The following is a 22590-nucleotide window of genomic DNA, read 5'->3' as shown; positions in this document are numbered from 1 at the left end:
AGAGTACCTTAAATGCTTAAATGCAGAGGTTAGTCTTGAACAGAGAGGCTGTGGGTAACCGTAACTGAATTTTTAGGAGGGAAAACATATATTAGGAATTCTGTATTTGTCAAATGTGTGTAATATAACTGAACATCTTGCCAAAGAATAAATCAAAATTAAGATGGTTCATGGTAGCCCTGGTGTGTTCTTTATCGAATTCACCAAGGGTCAGATGTTTTGGAGTGAATTTTAAGGAGCACATAGCTTTGTAGTTCCAGTGGCTCACCTTCATTAATTGTTATGTTGAACTAGATTCCCCTGACCTCCTGGGTGCTGGCCTGGTGATGGTGGAGGTCACATAGGAGCAAATGGTTGTAGTCTTATGTTTGTTACTGTGGAGCTTGGCAGCTGGCTTTTCAAAGAGTTGGGGAATTTCATTCTTCAGCACTTCCAGAAGACCTGACAGTGCAGCAGAGGAAAATTGGATAGAAGGTTCAACAGAGTTGAGGGCTGGAAGCAAGTCATAAACAAAGACCTTTCATGGAAGGTAGCTCCCCTCTACAAGGACACAAGCATATTACCATAGTGAAGAAAGCCCTAGGGCTGGGTGACCTGACATGTGTGAAGGGGTTGGAAGAAATGAGGGAGGAATGGAGGAAGAAGAATCTAGAAGGATCTCATATGTCCTGCCAAGGAATTGGATTCTATCTGGAGGCATTCGGAAGCTGTTAAGGAATTATAAATGGGTGTAGGATGGGCTGTGTCTAACTGTCCCATTTGTGAGTAAGAAAGATCCTCTGATAGCCATCCAGACAGACTGGAAGCCATCCAGACTGCAAACACTTGGCAGCCTCTCCCAAGTATCCTGGGTAAAAAAGATGAGGCCGTAGGCTAAGGATGAGGCTGAGGACCTGCAGAGGAAGGGAGCGCTGGCTAACAGTGTTGGCTGTGTGTGTCTCTCAAGATAAAAGGGAATCTACTTTTAGCCAAGCCCTCCATCTCACTGATTATGCCCTTAGTTCTTTCTGCAGCCATCAATGCGGAATTACAGTTCCCGCAGTTACTTAGATAACCGACTGTGGCACTCCATTGTTGCATGCCTCTTGAAACCCACTGTGCCAGCTCTGGGGTTATATAGGCTCCTGCTCTCAAGAAACATATAATCTATTTGAGGACAGATTACATTAACAATGACTATCCTACAAGCTAAGTATGTAACTAGAGCAATTAACACTGCCACTGGGATATAAGAACACGCATCAGACATAGAATCCCATCTTGTAAGGCCAGGACTGGCTTCTGGGAAGAAGCTGGAGTCAATTAAGACTGAGATGAGCTTCTCTTAATTAGGTCATGGTGGTGAGAGAATTTCAGATCCTCAGTATAAACTTATTTTCATTATTATTAGTTGAATAATAAGCATTAGCCCAGCTACATCTTCTTGGATTTTTGACGTTACCATATCAGTGAACGTTTTAAAAACTGTAAAACATATGCACATAGACAAGAACATTCGTGTAAAGTGCTTTACTTAACAGCAGTATAGTAGCAAACGACCATGAGTGCTTACCTAGGCGAGGCACCACTCTAAAGGTTACATGTAACTATCACAGAATTTCCATAGAGTGCTCTGTGGTTAGCACCACCATTCAAGCTCACAGAGACAGTGAGGAGCAGAAACTGAGAGCCTGTCCTTGGCCATTTGGGTCTGGAGATCCAGTATACCAACATATGGTCCATCGCCAGTCTGATAACGTGTGCGGTAGTGCCTCAGGCTGTGTAATGACAAACCACCATCTCTGTGAGACTGTGGCAGCTGAGCTGCTGAGCCTTGAGGGTTCAGTGTGTATTGCAAGGAGGAAGGTGGGGCAGTGGGCTCAGTGCCCAGTACCGTGCCCCTTATTCTAACTCATTATGCCATCTTTTGTTTAGGCAAAGATTTCAGCGTCCTCATCCCTCCCTAGGCTGAGATACAGCTTATGTCTATGAGAGCTAACTTTTTGTCTTTACCATTGGCCTATGACAACTATAATCAAACTATGTTATACAAATACAGTTAATATGAAGTGCCAATGCCAGCTCAGAGGTTTGGCATAAACAGGATGAAAAAAACGTCATTCAGATGAACCCAAGTGTGCCTTAGTTCTAGTTCTTAGATTATTATTAAAAAGAAAAGATTCTTCTGGAAGACTTTTTAGATCCCAAAGGTATTTGCAGTGACCTTCAAGAGTGTGTTGACAAGTTTAAGAAATATTACAAGAAGCAGCAGGAAAGATGAAGTGTCAGACCGGGGGACCTGCATGTGCTTGGCTCTCAGGAGGAGTGTAAAGATGTTCACTGAGAATCTAGCATCTCTGTAGATTGGGCAATGGCCACTCAAGAAAAAACTTTGATAGCCATTTTAGAGTGTTTGGGCTACTCAAACCACTGATGGCATTTGTTGGCTACAAATACAGGAACCAGTCTTAGCATTATCAGCTATACACAAATGCCTGCAATAATGGTTGGAGTGACAGCCTTCCTTTTAAGTTTTGATCTTTAAAAAAAAAATTGAGAGCAAGTCAGGTTAAATAATTATAAAATGATTCCATTCTAAGTTAAGACATGTGTCTTTGTCTCATGTTTTGTGTGCTTTAGTCCAGCAAGGCCATCTAATTACCCTGTGATGTAGACACTGCAATTTTCTTTAAGTTCCGGATGATGGAGCTATTATATACTTGCCAATCATTAAGTAGTTAGGAAACAGCAAAGCTCGTACTCAAGGCTTCTGACTCCATCTACTTAAACACAGTGTTCTTCACTGCAGAGGGTTAAGAGAAGTTCTACAGTACAGTATGTATAGGAAGGAGCAAACATGTCCCCTGATACAGGAGGAAAATTAAAAAGACCCTAATATTCTTCTAGTACAAAAGCCCCTTCACCTCTGATAGCACTCCACAGGAACATCTTTCAGACCTCATTTATTTTGGAATAGCTGAGTAGGAGTTGCCAGCTAACTGCTAAATTAGAAATAGCTAAATACAAATGGCTTCCATTAATTTTATGACTTGCCAAATAAATGCAGCAATTTAACTGGAATTGGTCTCCTCTTTCCTGTAACTTATGCATTGTTGACTTTAGGGTGATTTGGCAGTTTTAATCCCAGTTTTCCTCAATGTGTGCCTGAAGTTAAGACCAAGGCTTCTTTCCTAACTATGACAGCCATACCCAGATTTTTCTACTAAAGATTTCAAAATTGTTCCTCTATGAGCAGTTTTATTACAATAAAGAATGTTTTTTTTCAAATGTTAAAATCCTTCTACATTATTCAGAGATTCTGAATTCTGCTCTTCTTCCTTGACTTATGAATCAGTTTCATATTCAAGTTCAAATGTCAATAATAATGGCACCTATACTGATACTATCAAACCCTGCACTGAAATGACTCCTTACTAAGTGCAGAATAAGATGTAACGTAACAGAGGTTCTGCTGGAAATTCCAGAGTAGTTTTTTTTCTTTTATCTTTCTAAGTAGCAGTGTCAAAGAAAATAATTAGTTAATGTAGATTGTGATAAGTTACTGAAAGTGGAAAGATTGATCAAAAGTATTGGTAATAGGTTATAAAATATACTATGCAATTGTTACACTACTGCTTTCTGTTTTATCTAGTGTCTTACAGATGCTGTTGTTATTTCTCCAATTCATGTTTGCTCTGTTCTATATAAAATATATCTTGTCATAAAATATATTGTTTCTATACACGCATGTATATATGTATTATGTATATAAACATGTATGTGTATATAGTACCCCTTTATAAAATATATTGATCATTTGTGAGTATATGCATTATATGTATTATTGTCTTTATAAAATATGTTGTGTATCTCTACATGTATATATGTATATGGGAATGTATATATTTAAAAATGAGGTTCATTTAAGGCATCATAAGAAATGCAGTCTTGACTCAGACACATTTCTTTAGAAACTTAAAAATGTCATAGAAAATAGTCTATATATTTTTAAAATTCCATATATTCTTCATAGCCTCTTTCAAAAGTCCAGAAATATTATTAATCATTTATTTTTGCTTAACCTCCCCCAAACAAATCAAATTATTATATTATAATAACATAATAATTTAGCTTCCAAGTTTCTTTTAGTTAGTTTTACACAATATCATAATTTTTTTAAAAGAACTGTTTTATTAAACCAATTGGGAATGATATAAATAGACACATAAATAAGAACCTTTCCTCCCATGCTCTGACTCCTTTCCGTGGGCATCCAGATTATCATTGATGCAATTACCTTTTAGAATCTTGTAATGGGGGTGGATAAGTGACAGGAGAGGCAATTACAAGCAGCTCTCCTGCACATGATGTTGCCTGGAAGACTGGAAAATTACATCTCTTGATGGATGCCAGCTATTGCATACACTGGGCTGGAAATCTCCATATATGGAAAGGAAAACTAACAGAAAATAGAAGAAAATACCATCAGAGGCCAACATGGGAAGAGAAAGAGAGGCTCATTCATGACACGTGGTCTTTTGCAAAACACCGAAGACTAAATTATCTGTGGCAATGTGTCTACTTTCAGACATCCACACACGTACTAAGTAATAACTTGGGATAGAAAATAAAATATTTACAACCAAAGCTTAACAAATTCACATGATATGTGTTCCTTTATGAAGCATGAAATCTGAGAATGGACTGCCTTGTGTCTGAGAATACACCTGCATAGTTAATGCTGCAGGGCTTGTGCAGAAAACTTACAAATCTAAAATGTATTATTTGGTTAAAATGAGTTGCTACATGAAGTGTTTATGGATACACAACAGGTGCAGATGAAACTGTTGGTTCTGAAGCAAGTATGGTTTTGGGCCTTTGTGCAGAGAGAGGTGGAGAGGGATGCTCAGAGGAGCATTAACTAAAGGCAGGGACTGCCTGCCCTTCCAGGATCGTCCTGAGGAGGCGCTCCTGTGTCAGGCTTAAATCCTTTTCTAGATTCTTTTTGCCCCAGCTTTTAGGGAAAGGCACGATAGGTTTGTGAACTGTGTGCTCAGGGATGTTTATTGCTCCTGCATTTGTGACTGGTATAGTGGTGTGGGTTGGTGTATATCAGCATGGGCCATTCGGAAGATGAACTTTTGCCTACAAAAGGTAAACAGTTAATCTTATCAACATTTTATTTCTCGTAGTACAACCACTATTCGCTCTTAACAAAACATGGACACATACTAGATCAATAGTAAATATTTATTGAATCAAGAAACAAAATGGGTTGCTTTCCCCACTTATCTTGCTTAGCATTATTAGCTATGGCAGTAAGCATAGTATCTTAGGCTTACAACCTGTTCAACAAACAGATAAATGATTAAGAGAATGAGTGAATGAACCAATGAGATTTCCAACAACTGAGCTGAAAGAAACAATAGAGTAATAATGTTTAACTCTTCATGTGAAACAGGTTTTTTCAAATATGTGTGTATACATACATATGTCTACAATACATATGTACAAATATACATAGACACACATCCCTATGGTTATGGGCTTTTAATTGGTTTTGAACCAAGGTCATCTTGTTTTAAGGTAGAAAATGGTTGTATAATTATTTATTGAATGGAAAAATGACAAAATTACTTCAGGGATCCTTGTGGGAGTTTTCAACAGAGGACTTTGGAGGGGGTAATTATTTTTGGGATCTTTTACTGTGAATGGTTGTTGTTCTCCTTAGGTGTGGAATCCATAGCATGTTCCCCCTACATTTAGCTGCCCTAAATGCTCACTCTGACTGCTGCAGGAAGTTGTTATCATCTGGTAAGTGAATCTGTGCCAGCAATCAGGCCTGATGTGTCCTGTCAATGAGCCAAATGGCTTTAGGTGTCTGGTCTCAGTGGCTGGCTGCACATGGCCATTGTCCTACCTTGGCAGAGTGAGGTGGTTCCATACCCGCTTGCATGAGACAGCTCCTGGCACTCCTCAAAGTCAAAACTGTTTGGATGCCAGTGTTGCCACCTAGAATGAGAGTCTTGTCCCATTCTTTTGTGGTTCTGAATTGGATGTGGGTAATAGCCAGAGCTTACATTTGGGAATCTTAAATCACAGAAAAAGAAAAAAAAAATCTTTGAGGCCTAAATTGGTGACTTAACAGTTCTTTTCAACAAAAGAAAATGGCCTGCTCTTCCAACGTTTCAGTCACAGAAAATATCATGTTATCATCCAATTCCATGGGCATTGAAACATCATCAAGGCAGATCCCCTTCCGAGAAGGTTTAATATTTTTTATATTTTTAATGCGGAGCTGTCTGGAACCAGCCTGCTTTGGAGCTTTGCTGATCTTTCTTATCCTTGCTCCTGCCAATCTCCATATATTAAGAAGTCCCCGGGTTTTCCAAAGTGGTAGAAGCCTGCAGGGCAAAGATTGTTTATGAATTCATTCATTAGCTATCCCAGAGGCGTATTTCTCTAAGTGCTTGGCCTATGGTGGATTCTGGTCTCACTGCTTTTGGCATGCTTAAGAGTAATTCCTGCATGACAGCGTTTCCCACATCTCAGACCCATGGGAAGATCGGGGCGCACTTAAGGAAGTGTCCAGTCCTGCCTGTTAGGATTGTTCCCCTGCCTTCCATGTTTCTCACATGTCTGTCTGCCTGTCCACTGCCCTACTTATCTCAAATTGGTTTCATAAATTTCTATCCTGGGATTGAAAAATGTGGCCGTGGCTCACCGAGGGCTGAATGCAAAAAAAATAAATCCTTCTTGACTTCATGGTGCTTCCTATAAAATTGCCAAGTCTGAGCAGTTACCATTCGTTTCCATGACAACCTCTTTCTGACTACAATTGCTTGCCTTCTGGTTTTCCTACTAACTGATTTTTCTGTCTCTGCGGTGTTTCTTGTGGTTTAACTAGGACAAAAGTATAGCATAGTGTCCTTGTTTAGTAATGAGCACGTGCTGTCTGCAGGCTTTGAAATAGACACCCCAGATACGTTTGGAAGAACGTGCCTCCACGCCGCTGCTGCAGGAGGGTGAGTACTTCTGAGTGGCAGTGATTTCATGACTTGATGGGTTCATATGTCTTAGTTGACATGAATTGCCTATGAACTGAAGGCAATTTCCTTGGTAAATGGGGTCACAATCGCTTCTACCAAATATCAAGTGTCACTAGCTCCATTTCTGCATCACTCAGATTTTGTGCTTCCAAAGAAAAACAAACAGTCCATCCTGTGCAGCTCATAGGCCTTGTGTCCTTATCTCCCCCAACACACCCCAAGCTTGAGACATCAGACTACACAACATGGATAGCTCCCTGGCATATTTTCTACCAAAAGGAAGGAATTTAAACTTTGTTCTCAACTTTTCCCTCCTTCGTTACCAACTAATAGGTGGTGATTAAGAGTATGTATAAAGGATTGAATCCATTTATGCTCATTTATAGATATTTAGTAATAAAAATGAGCTTTGAAATTATAGAATGATTAAATGTGAACAAAGGTCAAGGAAATCCTAAAGATAAAGTAATAAAATATAAGTAAAATAAAAGAAGATAAAGGAGTGACTTAATCCTTGCGTTTTCTCTTGTAGTAATTAGCTTTGTTTCATCAGCTTTTTTCTTTTGCATATCAATGGTTCGATCAAAGCTCTGATCAATCTATTGTTGATACATGATCACATATGGACCAGACATAGTGTCTCTTAGATGACCTTGTCTTGGGAAGGTGTAGGTTTTTAAATCAATTTCCTAGTACTTAAGGGATTCTCCATTTATCATGTGTGTTGCCAAAGACATTACCTATTTATCAGAGGTGAATGAACCATGAATTGGTAAAGCCCTTATTTCCCTGGGTCCCTTCTGGAGTCATAAACTAAATCTTATATGGAGTTACCGTATTCTGCTGAAGTGAGCACACGTTAACTGTATTTTTAAAAAGAAGCCACTTCCCCCAGCCCCAGTCCTCAAACCAAATGAGACTCATGAACCACACAGGTTGAATTCCCCTGTATCTTTGCTCCTTTTCCACCCACCATTCAGTAAGAGATAGGTGCTGCGTATTAGCCGATGTGCTGTACCAATTCATATGAGCCTTTTAAAATTCATGTATTTTCGTGGCTCTTATATCTCGCTCTCTGAGAAAAGCAGCTATGAAGGGTAAATGTAGAAAGGCAAGAGCCCTGCTCAGGCTTATCATTAATAGGATCATTTTTCTTATTTAAATTATAATAAAACAATACGTTCTGGGCCACTTCTTAGCGTTTCAGGTTTAGAATGGTGATCGATGGCTCTGCCTAATATGAGACCTGCCCAGGAAGTGGCAACACATTGTGCTGGGTTTATATCTGAAATGTCCGTTAGAATGGATATCAGCTACATGCCCTTCAACAGGGAAATTTACTTCAGTGGGTCCTTCTTCTCTGTTGTGAGTGATTTATGGCTTTTGTGAATGGCAAAGCTTCTTTGAATGATCACTGTGCTCCGATCTGCTGCATTTTTTTTTGTGTTGGTCCAGGATACTTTTTTACCTGGGTTACAAAGACAGGGAAACGCAGCTGTCTCTTTCCCATTAAGGAGTATCGAGTTGAAATGGTTACTGTGGGGATTTATTATGCTGTGATAAACGGTAGTGCTCAGCAGCTTGGCCTCATTGTTTAAAGGTGACACGGAGTTATTACAGGCTGGAGTGGTTTCATAAACTCCTGATGGTTTTGAAAAAGAATTTTAGGATAAATGATGAGGCTATCACCAGAGGGCTTAATCATGTCGTAATCATTAAATTCCTTAGTCAGTGGGTTGAAAATGTTCCATGAAGCCCTTGCCTTTATTGATTTATTAGTTTTGAGAAAGGATATATAGATCTTTACAATGCAGCATTCCTGGAATTTGTCCAGGCTATTTCTTATTAGCAGAATTTTGGATCTGAGGCTCTCATTTCCTCTCATCCCACAGTTGGTGGGAAGCAGCTCTGAAGGTGTTTTAGTAATTAACCCTGGCCATACTAATTATGTTTTCCCTGTCTTTCTAGCAATGTAGAATGCATAAAGCTCTTGCAGAGCAGCGGAGCAGATTTTCACAAAAAGGACAAATGTGGGAGGTATGTATGCAGGGCTGACCTGCCTTGAGGACCTAAAAGAGAATATGGAATAGTCCATTGAGAAGTCCTCTTGTCATCATTGAGATGTCACCATGGGACAACTGGGGTGACTCCATCCTCAGAAGGCATCCTTCCTTGTAGGGAAACATCAATAAAGCTGACAGGAAACACAAGTTGGGGTCTCTCTTAGCTGCCTTTTTTTTTTAATTGCCTACCTGGATATGTTTTAGAAAAACAGCAGAGTAAACAAGCTTAGAGCACCAAATTTGAAAGATGGGCTGGAGAGATGGCTCAGCAGTGGAGAGTGTATGCTGCTCTTTCAGAGGACTGGAGTTCAGTTTCTAGCACCCAAATCTGATAGCTCACCACTGCCTATATAACTCCAGCTCCAGAAGCCTAGTGATGCCTTCTGAGACTTCTCCAGCTCCCCAAACACGTAGAGACAGACACAGAGACATACAGACAAACAGAGACGTTTACACAGACAGACACACAGACACACAAATAAAATTAAAATTTTAATATGGTCAAAAGAGCTATAGAATGTCTTTTCTGTATTGGGCATTTCATCTTGAGATAAATTTATAGTCATTTGCAATATGAAATAAACACAAACCACCACTGGAACATAGAACTTTTCTTACCTTCATAACCCCTTGTGCAGTCAAACTGTTATGATGCCAGCTAGTTCGTGGACGGACACACAGACACACACAGACACACATACACACACACAGACACACACACATGGACACACACACAGACACACATGGACACACACACATGCACACACACACAGACACACATGCACACACACACAGACACACATGCACACACACACACACACACAGACACACACACAGACACACATGGACACACACACAGACACACAGACACAGACACATGCACATACACACAGACACACATGCACACACACACAGGCACACACACAGACACACATGCACAGACACACACACACAGTCATGTACCAAGTAACAACATTTAACTCAATACTTAATACTTGGCCACATACACCATAGTGGTCCCATATATCTTAAATGTTTATTAGACTATATCACCTAGTTTTTATTCATACAATGACAAAACCACCTAATGCCACACTTCCTAAAACACATCCTGCTTGTCATATGTGACTGTATAGATGCATACACATGGCACATGATTGTATGTAGGTGTGTATATATACACATACTCTTTCCCTCTAGCAATTCCTTCTAAGCCTTTACCACTTGCCCCCTCGCTCTTTGATGTTGACCAGCTTCAGATAAAATGAAACTGTCTCATAATTCTTATGAGACTTATGGGACTGTCCCTCCTCTGTATCCCTCATCACTGTGAATACTCTATAACCCCTCCTTACTAGTGGGTTTCCTCATCTGACTGAACAGTCCCCTGAAAACAAAAACTGTCATTTCCTCTTTTCCATTCCCTTCCCTCCCACACCTCTTCTCCTCTCTTTTTCTCTTGTCTGTCCCCACCTCGTGTGTGCATGTGTGTGTGTGTTGCTGTGAATCAAAGCCACAGTATTGCACATGCTAAGCAAGCCCTCTACTATTGAGTTACATCCATAGACCTTGCATTTAGTTTTGAGAGAGGACCTTGCTCTGTAATCTAAACTGGCCTTGAACTCACAATTCTTCTGCTTCAGCCTCCCCCATGTGAGGGTCATAGGCAAGTGTCCCTGCATCTAGCTTCCTCTTTGTCCTTAAGCTGCTGATGCCTAGCCATTTTCAGTCCCATTCATTAAAAGCAATCCAATAGGTAAAATATTATAGCTTTATAATTGTAATTCTTCCTTTTGGACAGAAGAGAGAAATCATCCAGTAAAAGAGCCCTAGGTTGTCTATAAAATAAAAAAAAAAAACTTGAAAACTAATAAAAAATTCCTGAGCTAAACTTACTTTATTTTTAGTGTTTTATTTGGTTATTATTCCCGAGATATTGGCTAATCACACCAGAAAAAAGACTGTCAATAATTGAAACTAAAAATAAGTAAATGGCCGGGCGTGGTGGCGCATGCCTTTAATCCCAGCACTCGGGAGGCAGAGGCAGGTAGATTTCTGAGTTCGAGGCCAGCCTGGTCTACAAAGTAAGTTCCAGGACAGCCAGGGGTATACAGAGAAACCCTGTCTCGAAAAACCAAAAATGAAAAAAAAAAAAAAAACAAGTCAATGTTTCCTATATATCTCATGCAAAGAACTAGCTTCTTGAACAGGAAGGGTGGATGCGGCTTGGTGGGTAGGAAGGGAGAAGTGTCCATGGGTGACTCCAGTACCCTTGTCATCCAGTTTGCATTCATTAGTGAGTTCATAATGTGCATGGGTATGAGAGACGCTCTGTAGAAGAAAGGGAGACAGCTCAGGAAAGCCTTCACTTCCAAGCTGAGAAATCCAGCCTTTGCCAATGGTGGAAAGACTCGTGGTTTTAAAACAGGATTGTCATAGGTGGGGATTGGTCCTTTCAAAACTCAACCAGAAATTAGAAGAAGCTTTATAAGAGTTAAGAATGGTCTGTAAAAAAAAAAAAAAAAAAAATCATTAGCATACTCTAATTAATGCAAAATGATGGATTTCATTGCGACAGTTTCATACATGCACATAGTACATACTTTATATTTATACACTCCATTGCTCTCTCTTACCCCCCTACCTCTTACAAACCCCACCCCTACCTTTTCCCTAGTCGTATCTAAGAATAATCTCAATGAAGATGATCTGGATGGTTCTTCATGGGGCAATCGTGCCATGAACAAGAAATGGCTTAGCTCTAACCCAGGGTTGGCACTAGGAATAGAAAGAAAAGACAGTGCCACTTAGGCTGGCCTTGCCAGAAGCCACATGCCTTTGCCGACTCAGCTTCACTTCCCTCAGCCTCCACACACTGAGAGTGGAAACAAGACTACTACAGCCAGGGCTTCTGCTAGTGATGAGTCTGTGTGCTAGACTGAGTAAAGTAAAATAGTAATAATGATAATAACTGTCACTATTTGTTTTTTTTTTTTTTTAGAACCCCATTGCACTATGCAGCTGCAAATTGTCATTTCCACTGTATTAAAGCATTAGTGACCACCGGAGCCAACGTTAATGAAACAGACGACTGGGGACGGACAGCTCTGCACTACGCTGCTGCGTCAGACATGGATAGAAAGTAAAAATAGCCTTGTTTGTGCTTCATCTTGGGTAGAGCTGGGTGGGGGCAGTTATGCTTTTTTCATACCGCCTCCTAGAAACTGCACACGAGGAATCTCTCATTCAGAGTGGAGGATCACCCCTACCCCAGGCTTCCCAGTTCTCCCTAGGTTTGATTATTACACACCATTGCGTAATCTCCTTCTCTGCTCTTGGGTTCAATGCCAAGTAGAGCTGCCAAGCCCAGGCTTTCCAGTTCTTTGGAAATCTGTTGGAATTTATTTGTCACACACAGTAGTTCCCACCATTATCATATAAATGTTTCATCTGCTAATATATATGTCCTGTGTTAAAAAATACCCACCAATGAATAACTCCAAGTGAATGCAGCCTTGGTGATGAGATTAGGCACTGTTTTTCCTAACCTGGGCACGAACGCTCATTCAGCAGCTGCAGAAGAGGAATGTCTTATTCTGAATATGTGTGGACTGTAGGTGTCTAGGCTCGGAAAGTCTACAACACTGAACCCTCCTGTAAGGAAGAGGGGTGCGTGGTCCCACGGCTTGTGTAGTTCTTAAATTCATAGGAAGAGTCCGATGAGTTTACATGACAACTGTTGAATTCTTTGCTGTCCCCAGTGGTGCATTTGATTCTGGGTAAGGGTAATGGCTACTTTTCTAGAACAATGACATCTAAACATTCAAGTTTAACATATAAATTAGTTAAGCTATATCACCAGCCCTTTCAAATATTTAAAATGGTGAACCAAATAAAAAATAATCTTACATCATGATTTAATGCACATGTTCACATACATGTTTATACATGAGAAATAAAAAAGATCTCACAAACCATATTTACATTTATCGTAGTGATACTTTATATCTTCTATCTTATTTTGATAACTTCAATGTAATTGATTTCACTTAGTAATAGATTGTGATCCAGTGTTTAAGAAATATTTATGAAGAACCAGGAGAGGTGGCACATATGTGCAATCTTGGCATTTTGCAAGTGGGAGGAAGGGGATCAGGAATTCAAGTTCATCTTCTGATAGTTTGAGGATAGCCTGGGCTATGTGAAATTCTGTCTTAAAGAACAAACAACAAATATATATACATACATGTATATACACACACACACACACACACGGCTGGGGAGGTAGCTCAGCTGGTAAAGTGTTTCCATGCAAACATGAGGTCTGATTTTGATATCCAGAACTCACATACCACCCAGGCATCTGAGCTGAAGATATGTTTTAAGAGAGCTTGCTGCTCTTTCAGAGGACCCACATTCAGTTGGCTCACAATCACATATAACTATAGCTCTAAGGGATCTCTCTCTCTCTCTCTCTCTCTCTCTCTCTCTCAGGATGGCATCTCACACATGTGCCATTCACCCACACAGACACACATATACATGTAAATAAAAATAATAAAAGAATAAACCTTAAAAAACAATCCATGTGTGATGACAGCTTGCTGACCAGTGAATCTAGCCTACAGGATGGCCTGCAGAACAATGAGCAGGATTGTCTCAAAAAACAAGGTGGATGGCTCTCAATAAAGCATGCCCAAAGTTGACCTCTGGCCTCCACATATATGTGTACCCACACATTTGCACCCAAATGAACATGCATGGCCCAGCCTCATTTTGTGTTTACATAAATATTTTTCTAATAAGATGACATACTTGGATCTTATAACCACACACGTTATTAATTGAGCGATGCTTTGCACTAGGGAAATATCAGTCGAAGGAGGGGCTAGGGAACAAATATGTTTCATATTTTAAGAGCTAGAAAGGAAATTTTAAATGGAGAGTCATTCTAGGAGATGAAGATCAAGAATGCACTAGAGGATGTGAGATGCTGGGCTGGCCAGAAAGCATGAGGGTATGGTATGGGTGGAGGAGCCTGAGCTAAGTTGCTTCTTTTTTTTATTTGGAAAGTTTTAGGGTACCTATAGTTGGGGAGGCAACTTGATTCTGGTCTTAATCACTCATAGCTAGGAATACGTTTTAGGAAAGTGAGATGTCCTCAGTTGGATTCCTTGGGAGAACATAGATTTCCTGGATGGCCTTGGAGATAACCAATGTGTCCCTTTTGGGTTGGGATAAAAATCACTGAGATATAATTGTGCAAAAACTGTCTACAAGTTTTTAATTAAAAATTAATTGTGATTTTTTTCTATCTCCTACACTGAACAGTAAGATGATCTTAGGAAATGCCCATGACAATTCTGAAGAACTTGAAAGAGCCAGAGAAATGAAGGAAAAAGATGCTGCACTGTAAGTTTCTTCTGAGTGTAGGAGTGAGATGCCCTATTCTTTTGTCACTCTGGGTTACCACATGCCTGCCTTCCTTCTGGGGGTTTTCTTTAGAATCCCGAGGAAGGGGTGGGATACAGGCTCACCTTTAACACATCCATCCATTCTACTCTCCTTGCATATGAAACTTTTTATAAAATTATACGCTTTCTTTGACCACCACTGTGACAGGCCAGCATCCTTATATGATATCTGATAATAAATATCATATCTGATTCTGTCATGTATCAGATGCTATGGGGACATGCTGAGTTTCCACTTGGGACCTTAGGGTCTACTTTGGTGACCTGGGGATAGCTGTTTATCAGATTCTATAGACATAGGTCTTCAGATCTTGGTGTGAAATTCCCCTCAGACCCTTGACTTACAGATAACCTCATGCTTTTTGTAAACAGTTTGACTAATTTCACCTCCCCTGCCCCTGACTGGCTTCAGACAGGGGCTTCACTGTTGCTGTGAAAAGGTCTTGGGTATTTGCCAGTGCTCAGGGGCATCAACACATGGGCACTTCTTTGTTGTCTGATCACAAACAGAGCAGAGATCTGTGGCCAGTGATGAGCCCGACACCTAGCTAGTACAATAACTATCAGTAAATGAACAAGCAAGTGAACGTCTGTCTACTTTGTGCCTCATCCTCCCAACCCCCTAGGGACACAGTGCCCCGAGAGTCTGCAGGCTGTGGTCCAGAATGTGTTTACTTTCTTCTCAAGTTGCCAGAGGGATGAGTTTCCGTGCCTGAGTGCTGTGTTCACTCTAAGGCCCCTACATTGCCCCTTCTGTTCTCTCCTCATGTCCCTGGGTCTATGCTATGGACACAGAAGATAGCCCTGGTGCAGGTTAAAGGACATATCTGAGTGCTTCTGGGATAGGGACAGACACTGCTGTGAATAAAACATAATGACCAAGTTTCTCCTTAATACACCTAGTTTTAAAAGGATGATGTTTAAAAAACCAGAATTTAAAGTTACCCCAGGAAGCTTCCCCTTCTCCCCTGAGTTGAAGGCTTGCCCTGTGACCACCCAGGCTCACTAGGGAGGAAGGGCCAGAAACTGCAGCCCTGAGCTCCTTCTTGCTAAATGAGACCACACACCTGTCCAAGTCAAGGACCTGTTGATTTTGCGTCTCAAGTGCTTGAACTGCCAGTTAGCCTCGGCAGTAGGAAAGACAAGTCTCACCAGTTGCACACTGGATTCCTCTTTTTCCTTAGGAGCTGTGTGGAGTATATCCAGATCCTACGGTGTTTCTGGTGCCGTAGCTGTACAGTTGTCATGTAGTTTATCTATGTTCTGGACTGAATAATTCTCTAGGAGGAATTCTTAATATTTTCCGAATTATAAATTCAGCATATCAAATGATTTTTTTCAGTCCAGTCAGAGCCTGGGAGTTGTGTATCCACAGAATGCTATTTCTCATGAATGATTTGTGGAAAGAGCTATCTTCAGTGTACGATGAGTGATGCACAGGACCCTGTCCATGGACATTGAATAGCTCAAGTAAAAAGGCACTTCCTTTTAAGGTGTGAAGGACCAAAGACAGCATGATAGGAGGACCTTAGCAAGAGTTCAACTTATTTTGGAACATTTTATAGATAAGGATGGAAAGTAGATTGTGTTTACAAATTTATTTTTCTTCATTTTTTTATGTATTTATTTATTATATGTAAGTACATAGTAGCTGTCTTCAGACAGCTCCAGAATAGGGCGTCAGATCTAGTTACAGATGGTTGTGAGCCACCATGTGGTTGCTGGGATTTGAACTCAGGACCTTCGGAAGAGCAGTCAGTGCTCTTAACCACTGAGCCATCTCTCCAGCCCTATTTTTCTTCAGTTTTATAGAAAATAAAGAACTAGTTTGTCTTTTAAATCCCTTTGACTTTAACCCAAAAGGTAGGTAAATGTAACTTCAAAGTTTATGAATAAACTATCTAAAGTTACCACAACAAAGTATTATTTAATGAATAGGCTTATATTTAGAATCTTAAAACCCAGAGAGCCAAGCATGGTTGGTGGCTCCTCCTTGTAATATCAGAACTTGGGAGGGAGAAGGAGGAGGGTTAGAAATGCCAAGTCATCCTCAGTAAGTAGTGAGTTCGAGCCCCGCCTGGGTTACATGAGATTCTGTAGCCCAGAGAAGTAAAAATTGCATTTGACAAGATCCAACACCCATTCATGATAAAAGTCTTGGAAAGATCAGGAATTCAAGGCCCATACCTAAACATGATAAAAGCAATCTACAGCAAACCAGTAGCCAACATCAAAGTAAATGGTGAGAAGCTTGAAGCAATCCCTCTAAAATCAGGGACTAGACAAGGCTGTCCACTTTCTCCATACCTATTCAACATTGTACTTGAAGTCCTAGCCAGAGCAATTCGACAACAAAAGGAGATCAAAGGGATACAAATTGGAAAAGATGAAGTCAAAATATCACTTTTTGCAGATGATATGATAGTATATATAAGTGACCCTAAAAATTCCACCAGAGAACTCCTAAGCCTGATAAACAGCTTTGGTGAAGTAGCTGGATATAAAATTAACTCAAACAAATCAATGGCCTTTCTCCTGCTTGTGGACGTTGTACATCGTGGTGCGCACTAGGCTCCGCACCACGATGTACAACGTCCACAAGCAGATTCCACCTCACACCAGTCAGAATGGCTAAGATCAAAAATTCAGGTGACAGCAGATGCTGGCGAGGATGTGGAGAAAGAGGAACACTCCTCCATTGTTGGTGGGATTGCAAGCTTGTACAACCACTCTGGAAATCAGTCTGGCGGTTCCTCAGAAAATTGGACATAGTACTACCGGAGGATCCAGCAATACCTCTCCTGGGCATATATCCAGAAGATGTCCCAACCGGTAAAAAGGACACATGCTCCACTATGTACATAGCAGCCCTATTTATAATAGCCAGAAGCTGGAAAGAACCCAGATGTCCCTCAACAGAGGAATGGATACAGAAATTATGGTACATTTACACAATGGAGTACTACTCAGCTATTAAAAAGAATGAATTCATGAAATTCCTAGCCAAATGGATGGACCTGGAGGGCATCATCTTGAGTGAAGTAACACAATCACAAAAGAACTCACACAATATGTATTCATTGATAAGTGGATATTAGCCCAAAACTTAGGATACCCAAGATATAAGATACAATTTGATAAACGCATGAAACTCAAGAAGAATGAAGACCAAAGTGTGGACACTGTGCACCTTCTTAGAATTGGGAACAAAACACCCAGGGAAGGAGTTACAGAGACAAAGTTCGTAGCTGTGATGAAAGGATGGACCATTTAGAGACTGCTGTATCCAGGGATCCGTCCCATAATCAGCTTCTAAACGCTGACACCATTGCATACACTAGCAAGATTTTGCTGAAAGGACCCAAATATAGCTGTCTCTTGTGAGACGATGCCGGGGCCTAGCAAACACAGGAGTGGATGTTCACAGTCAGCTATTGGATGTATCACAGGGCTCCCAATGGAGAAGCTAGAGAAAGTACCCAAGGAGCTAAAGGGATCTGCAACCCTATTGTTGGAACAACATGATGTACTAACCAGAACCCTGGAGCTCTTGTCTCTAGCTGCATATGTATCGAAAGATGGTCTAGTCGGCCATCAATGGAAAGAGAGGCCCATTGGACTTGCAAACTTTATATGCCCCAATATAGGGGAATGCCAGGGCCAAAAGAATGGGAATGGGTGGGTAGGGAAGTGGGGGGCGCTATGGGGGACTTTTGGGATAGTATTGGAAATGTAATTGAGGAAAATATGTAATAAAAATATATAAAAAAAAAGAAGTAAAAATTAACAAATCTTGATTAGAGTAGGAAATTGAATCAGCATGGACTTGTTGGGGACACATTTGTCTCATGATGATGGAAATGGTACTGCAACAAGCTAGTTAGTATTGCCTCTGTGCACCCCAGGGTGCTGGTGTTCTAGAGCTTGGGGCTCTTCAGCAAAGGTCAAACCAAGCTCCTCTGCCAAGTGCATCTAACATTGCGAACATGATTTTGTCATTGCAGAGACCCCTCAAAATGTGTTAAGTCAGTTCTCTTTTCCTTTGGGCCATATTTGTAGATATACTTGGCTGCATGTAGACCATGGGCCACAAGTTGGACATTCTTGTGGCCCATTTTGTTACTATTTCAGAAAATTTACAACTGTTCCAGAAAAGGCTTTTGAAATTCATAATTTTGTCTAGTCTGTACTCCTAATGGTGCGGCTTAAGTGTCTCTCTTCAAGTGTAATCACTGAATGAATTTATGTTTTTTTAAGTGGTTGGCCACTCTTTGGGTCTTTTTATTATTCTGCCTACTCTCGGGTTCTTTTCTTCTTAATCTATTTTAAACTTCCAATTTTTAACAACTTAATCTTCACCTCCCATAGTGATGTCAGAATTAGTACCGTCTCCATTTGGGCTTTCCCAGTTGCAAGGACTTGACTTCTCCTTTATTACATTTGAGACTTGTGAACACAAAGATGATATTCTTATTATCCAGTAATCTTGATGACAGATATGCTCTCTACCTTAGGATAAGAAGGGGGGAAAGGACACCTAATTACCCACTTGTTTTAAAGCTTTCCCTGCCTCCTAGAAGTGTTATTTTAAGATGAAATGAAGACAGATAAAGAGAGCATTGGTGTCCCCCATCCCAGCACATAAAGCTTTATTGTAATGGCTCCTTCACACTCTTCAAAGTGATTTGTGCAATGTCCACAGTAGAGGTGTTTGTGGTAATTATCCCTTCTGCCCAGCGGTGTTTCTGAGACTACATCCTTATGCTTACAGATGTCTAGAATTTCTGCTTCAAAATGATGCAAACCCATCCATCCGGGACAAGGAAGGCTACAATAGCATCCACTATGCTGCTGCCTATGGCCACAGACAGTGTCTAGAACTGGTGAGTTGTCTTGTCGTTGTTTTTTTCTAGCATAATAATGGTCCCAAACTCTCAGTAGCCACCCTCGCCACCTAGTTCAGTCACTACTAGGTATTTCTGGGAAGATAGTTTCTGCTAAGTGAAAAAATGGTTAGACCTTATGGGATGTAGAGTTCTTTGTTCCTATCTGTCCTCATCTGACTGGTGGTGGACTCATCTGCAGTAATTGTGGTAGGAATGTTAGATCTGTATGTAGACATGGCTTTTTGTTTTAAAGATAATTAGGATGTGTTAATTATTCCAAGTAGCTCTTTCCAAAAAAGAACTCAACACTGCAGTACTTACAAACAGTACTATAACTTGGTACTTGACTTGTTCAGTTATTAGACACATGGGTTCATTTGGGCCAGTCCCAAAATCTGGAGTGGAAAGAAAGACACTGGCAAGGGACAAGAACAGAATTTGAACTTAAAAAAAAAAAAATCCAATGATTAAAAGATACCTGGGGGCAGGGGGGCGTTGAAATCTGAATTCTTCTCTTGGTTTTGGTTCTAAGACCCAACATTTAAATGCCCACAGTAACTTGAAATATGGAGGGGAAGTAAACTCAGGTGTAAGACAGTCAGGCATGATGGGGACTACAGCAAATAGAGAGCCCTGCTTTACACAAAGGAAATACAGCCTATTGGAAGAGCAAGAAGGAAAAGGCTGCTGTAAATAGTGTATGTGTATGTGTGCGCACGTGCATATGTGTGTGTGTGCATGTGTGTGTGTGTATGCGCACATATGTGTGTGTTGTGTTCATGCATGTGTCACAGCACATATGAAGGGTAGAGGACAACTTTATGGAGTCAGATTGCTCTAACTTTATTTACATGAGTTCAGACTGAAATCAGATCACCAGGTTGATCAACAAGTACCCACTGAGCCATATAGCCAGGCCTAAAATCTGACTTTTTAATGTAAAATAATCTTTTTTGAAATCTTCCTGGAGAGGCTGAGAGGAAAGTTCATTCATAGCTATATCCAGCTATAGATCACAATTTGCTACTTTGACACAACACTTGGTCCAGCTTCATCACAGTATGTGAATGTTCAAACTCACTGTCCGTGTGGGCTGATGACAAAGTGCCATTTTTCTTTAGTGTCCTTAAACATGTTTATATGTCTCTGTGTTGGTTTGAATGATAATGACCTGATAGGCCCAAAGGGACAGGCTTTATTTGGAGGTGTGGCCTTGTTGGAGTAGATGAGGCTTTGTTGGAGGAAGTGTATCTCTGGGGGATGGGCTTTGAGGTCTCAGATGCACAAGCTAGGCCCAGTGTCTTTCTCTTTTTCCTGTTGCCTGCCTATCTGGATATAGAACTCTCAGCTACCTCTCCAGCACCATGTCTGCCTGTGTGCTGTCATGCTTCCCACCATGATGGAAATGGACTAAACCTCTGTCAGAACTGTAAGCCAACCTCAATGACACATTTCTTTATTAAGAGTTGCCATGGTCATGGTGTCTCTTCACAGCAATGGAAACCCTAAATAAGACTGCCTGTAAATCCAACATTTGGGAGGCTGAAGCAAGGGGTCCTTAAATTTGAGGGCAGTCTGGGCTTATAATATTATCCTGTTTAAGAAGTAAAGAAGTTGTGTCATGTGTGATGGCACAGACCTTTAATGAAGTACTTAAAGGGAGGCAGAGGCAGGTGGGCTCTAAGTTCAAGGCCAGCCTAGTCAATCTAGCCAATTCCAGTTTAGCCAGGGCTACAGAGTAAGATCCTGTCTCAACCTACCAACCAATCAGCCCTACTTTCATTTCTTTTTTCCCTACTACTTTCCTGTGTCGTTTCACTAAAGAACCACAAAATACCTACAGTACGTTGTTTACTAAGACAGACATGATGAGGTAGGGAGCCAGCAAGCCAGTGTATCAGTGTCTGCAGAACTGTGTGGAGAACTAACTATCCTTTAGCTACTTCCACTTAGGGTCAGCCTTATTATAATTCCTAATTATTCTTGTATCATTTTTCGCTGTGTGGGTTGGTGAAATGTATTTGCCTTCATTCTTGAAGAATTCGGTATTACCTTTGTCTGGGGGCCCTGTGAATACTGAAGAGTTCCTTGTTTGATGTTGGGAATAGGTAGAAGCTTTCTGTCTTATTTTATTCTTTTCAGTTGTTTATTTTCTTCCCCTAGTTCCTCTTCAGTTACTCTGGCTGCATACATAATAAATTACCCCAAAAGTTAGTGTCTGAAAACAGCAGTAGAGATATGCTTTGCCGCATGTTCTTTTTTCATTTTATTATTTATTAGATATTTTCTTTATTTACATTTCAAATGTTATCCCCTTTCCTAGTTTCCCCTCTGAAAATCCCCTATCCCTTTCCCCCTCCCCCTGCTCCCAATCTACCCACTCCCTTTCCTGGTCCTGGCATAGAGCCTTGTGACCAAGGGCCTCTCCTCCCATTGATGACCAACTAGGCCATCCTCTGCTACAAATATAGCTAGAGCCACAAGTTCCACTATGTGTTTTCTTTGGCAGTATAGTTCCAAGGAGCTCTGAGGGTACTGGTTAGTTCATATTGATGTTCCTTCCATGGGGCTTCAGTCCCCTTCAGCTCCCTGGGTATTTCTCTGTCTCCTTCATTGGGGACCTTGTGCTCTGTCCAATGGATGACTGTGAGCATCCACTTCTGTATTTGCCATGCACTAGCAGAACCTCGCAGGAGACAGCTATATCAGGCTCCTGTCAGTAGGCTCTTGCTGGCATCTGCCTAGGGTCTGGGTTTGGTGATCGTTTATGGGGTGGATCCCCAAGTGGGGCAGTCTCTGGTTGGTCCTTCCTTCAGGCTCTGCTCTGAACTTTGTCTCTGTAACTCTTTCCATGGGTATTTTGTTCCCCATTCTAAGAAAGAACGAAGTATTCACACTTTAGTCTTCTTTCTTCTTGAGTTTCATGTGTTTTGTGAATTGTATGTTGATATTCTAAATTTCTGGGCTAATATCCACTTATCAGTGAGTGCATATCATGTGTGTTCTTTTGTGATTGGCTTACCTCACTCAGGATGATATCCTCCAGATCCATCCATTTGCCTAAGAATTTCATAAATTCATTGTTTTTAATGGCTGAGTAGTACTCCATTGTGTAAATGTACCACACTTTCTGTATCCA

At 40.7% G+C, this 22590-nt stretch overlaps 1 protein-coding gene across 5 annotated transcripts in view; it reads left to right on the top strand.

The window, feature by feature from the left end:
- Ankrd44 (ankyrin repeat domain 44) overlaps nucleotides 1–22590 on the top strand; it is a 286842-nt gene that overhangs the window by 182250 nt on the left and 82002 nt on the right. For all 5 annotated transcript variants that reach the window (XM_021160936.2, XM_029478049.1, XM_029478052.1 and 2 more), the window contains exons 11-16: nucleotides 5711–5793; nucleotides 6941–7004; nucleotides 8997–9065; nucleotides 12093–12233; nucleotides 14423–14503; nucleotides 19337–19448. In XM_021160936.2, the coding sequence (XP_021016595.1) occupies nucleotides 5711–5793; nucleotides 6941–7004; nucleotides 8997–9065; nucleotides 12093–12233; nucleotides 14423–14503; nucleotides 19337–19448 (550 nt within the window). The remainder of the gene's footprint in view (nucleotides 1–5710; nucleotides 5794–6940; nucleotides 7005–8996; nucleotides 9066–12092; nucleotides 12234–14422; nucleotides 14504–19336; nucleotides 19449–22590) is intronic.

This window comes from Mus caroli, chromosome 1, assembly GCF_900094665.2.
Source record: "Mus caroli chromosome 1, CAROLI_EIJ_v1.1, whole genome shotgun sequence".
NCBI lineage: Eukaryota > Metazoa > Chordata > Mammalia > Rodentia > Muridae > Mus > Mus caroli.
Note: the sequence above shows the minus strand (reverse complement) of the source record. Positions and strands in the feature narration are given on the sequence as shown.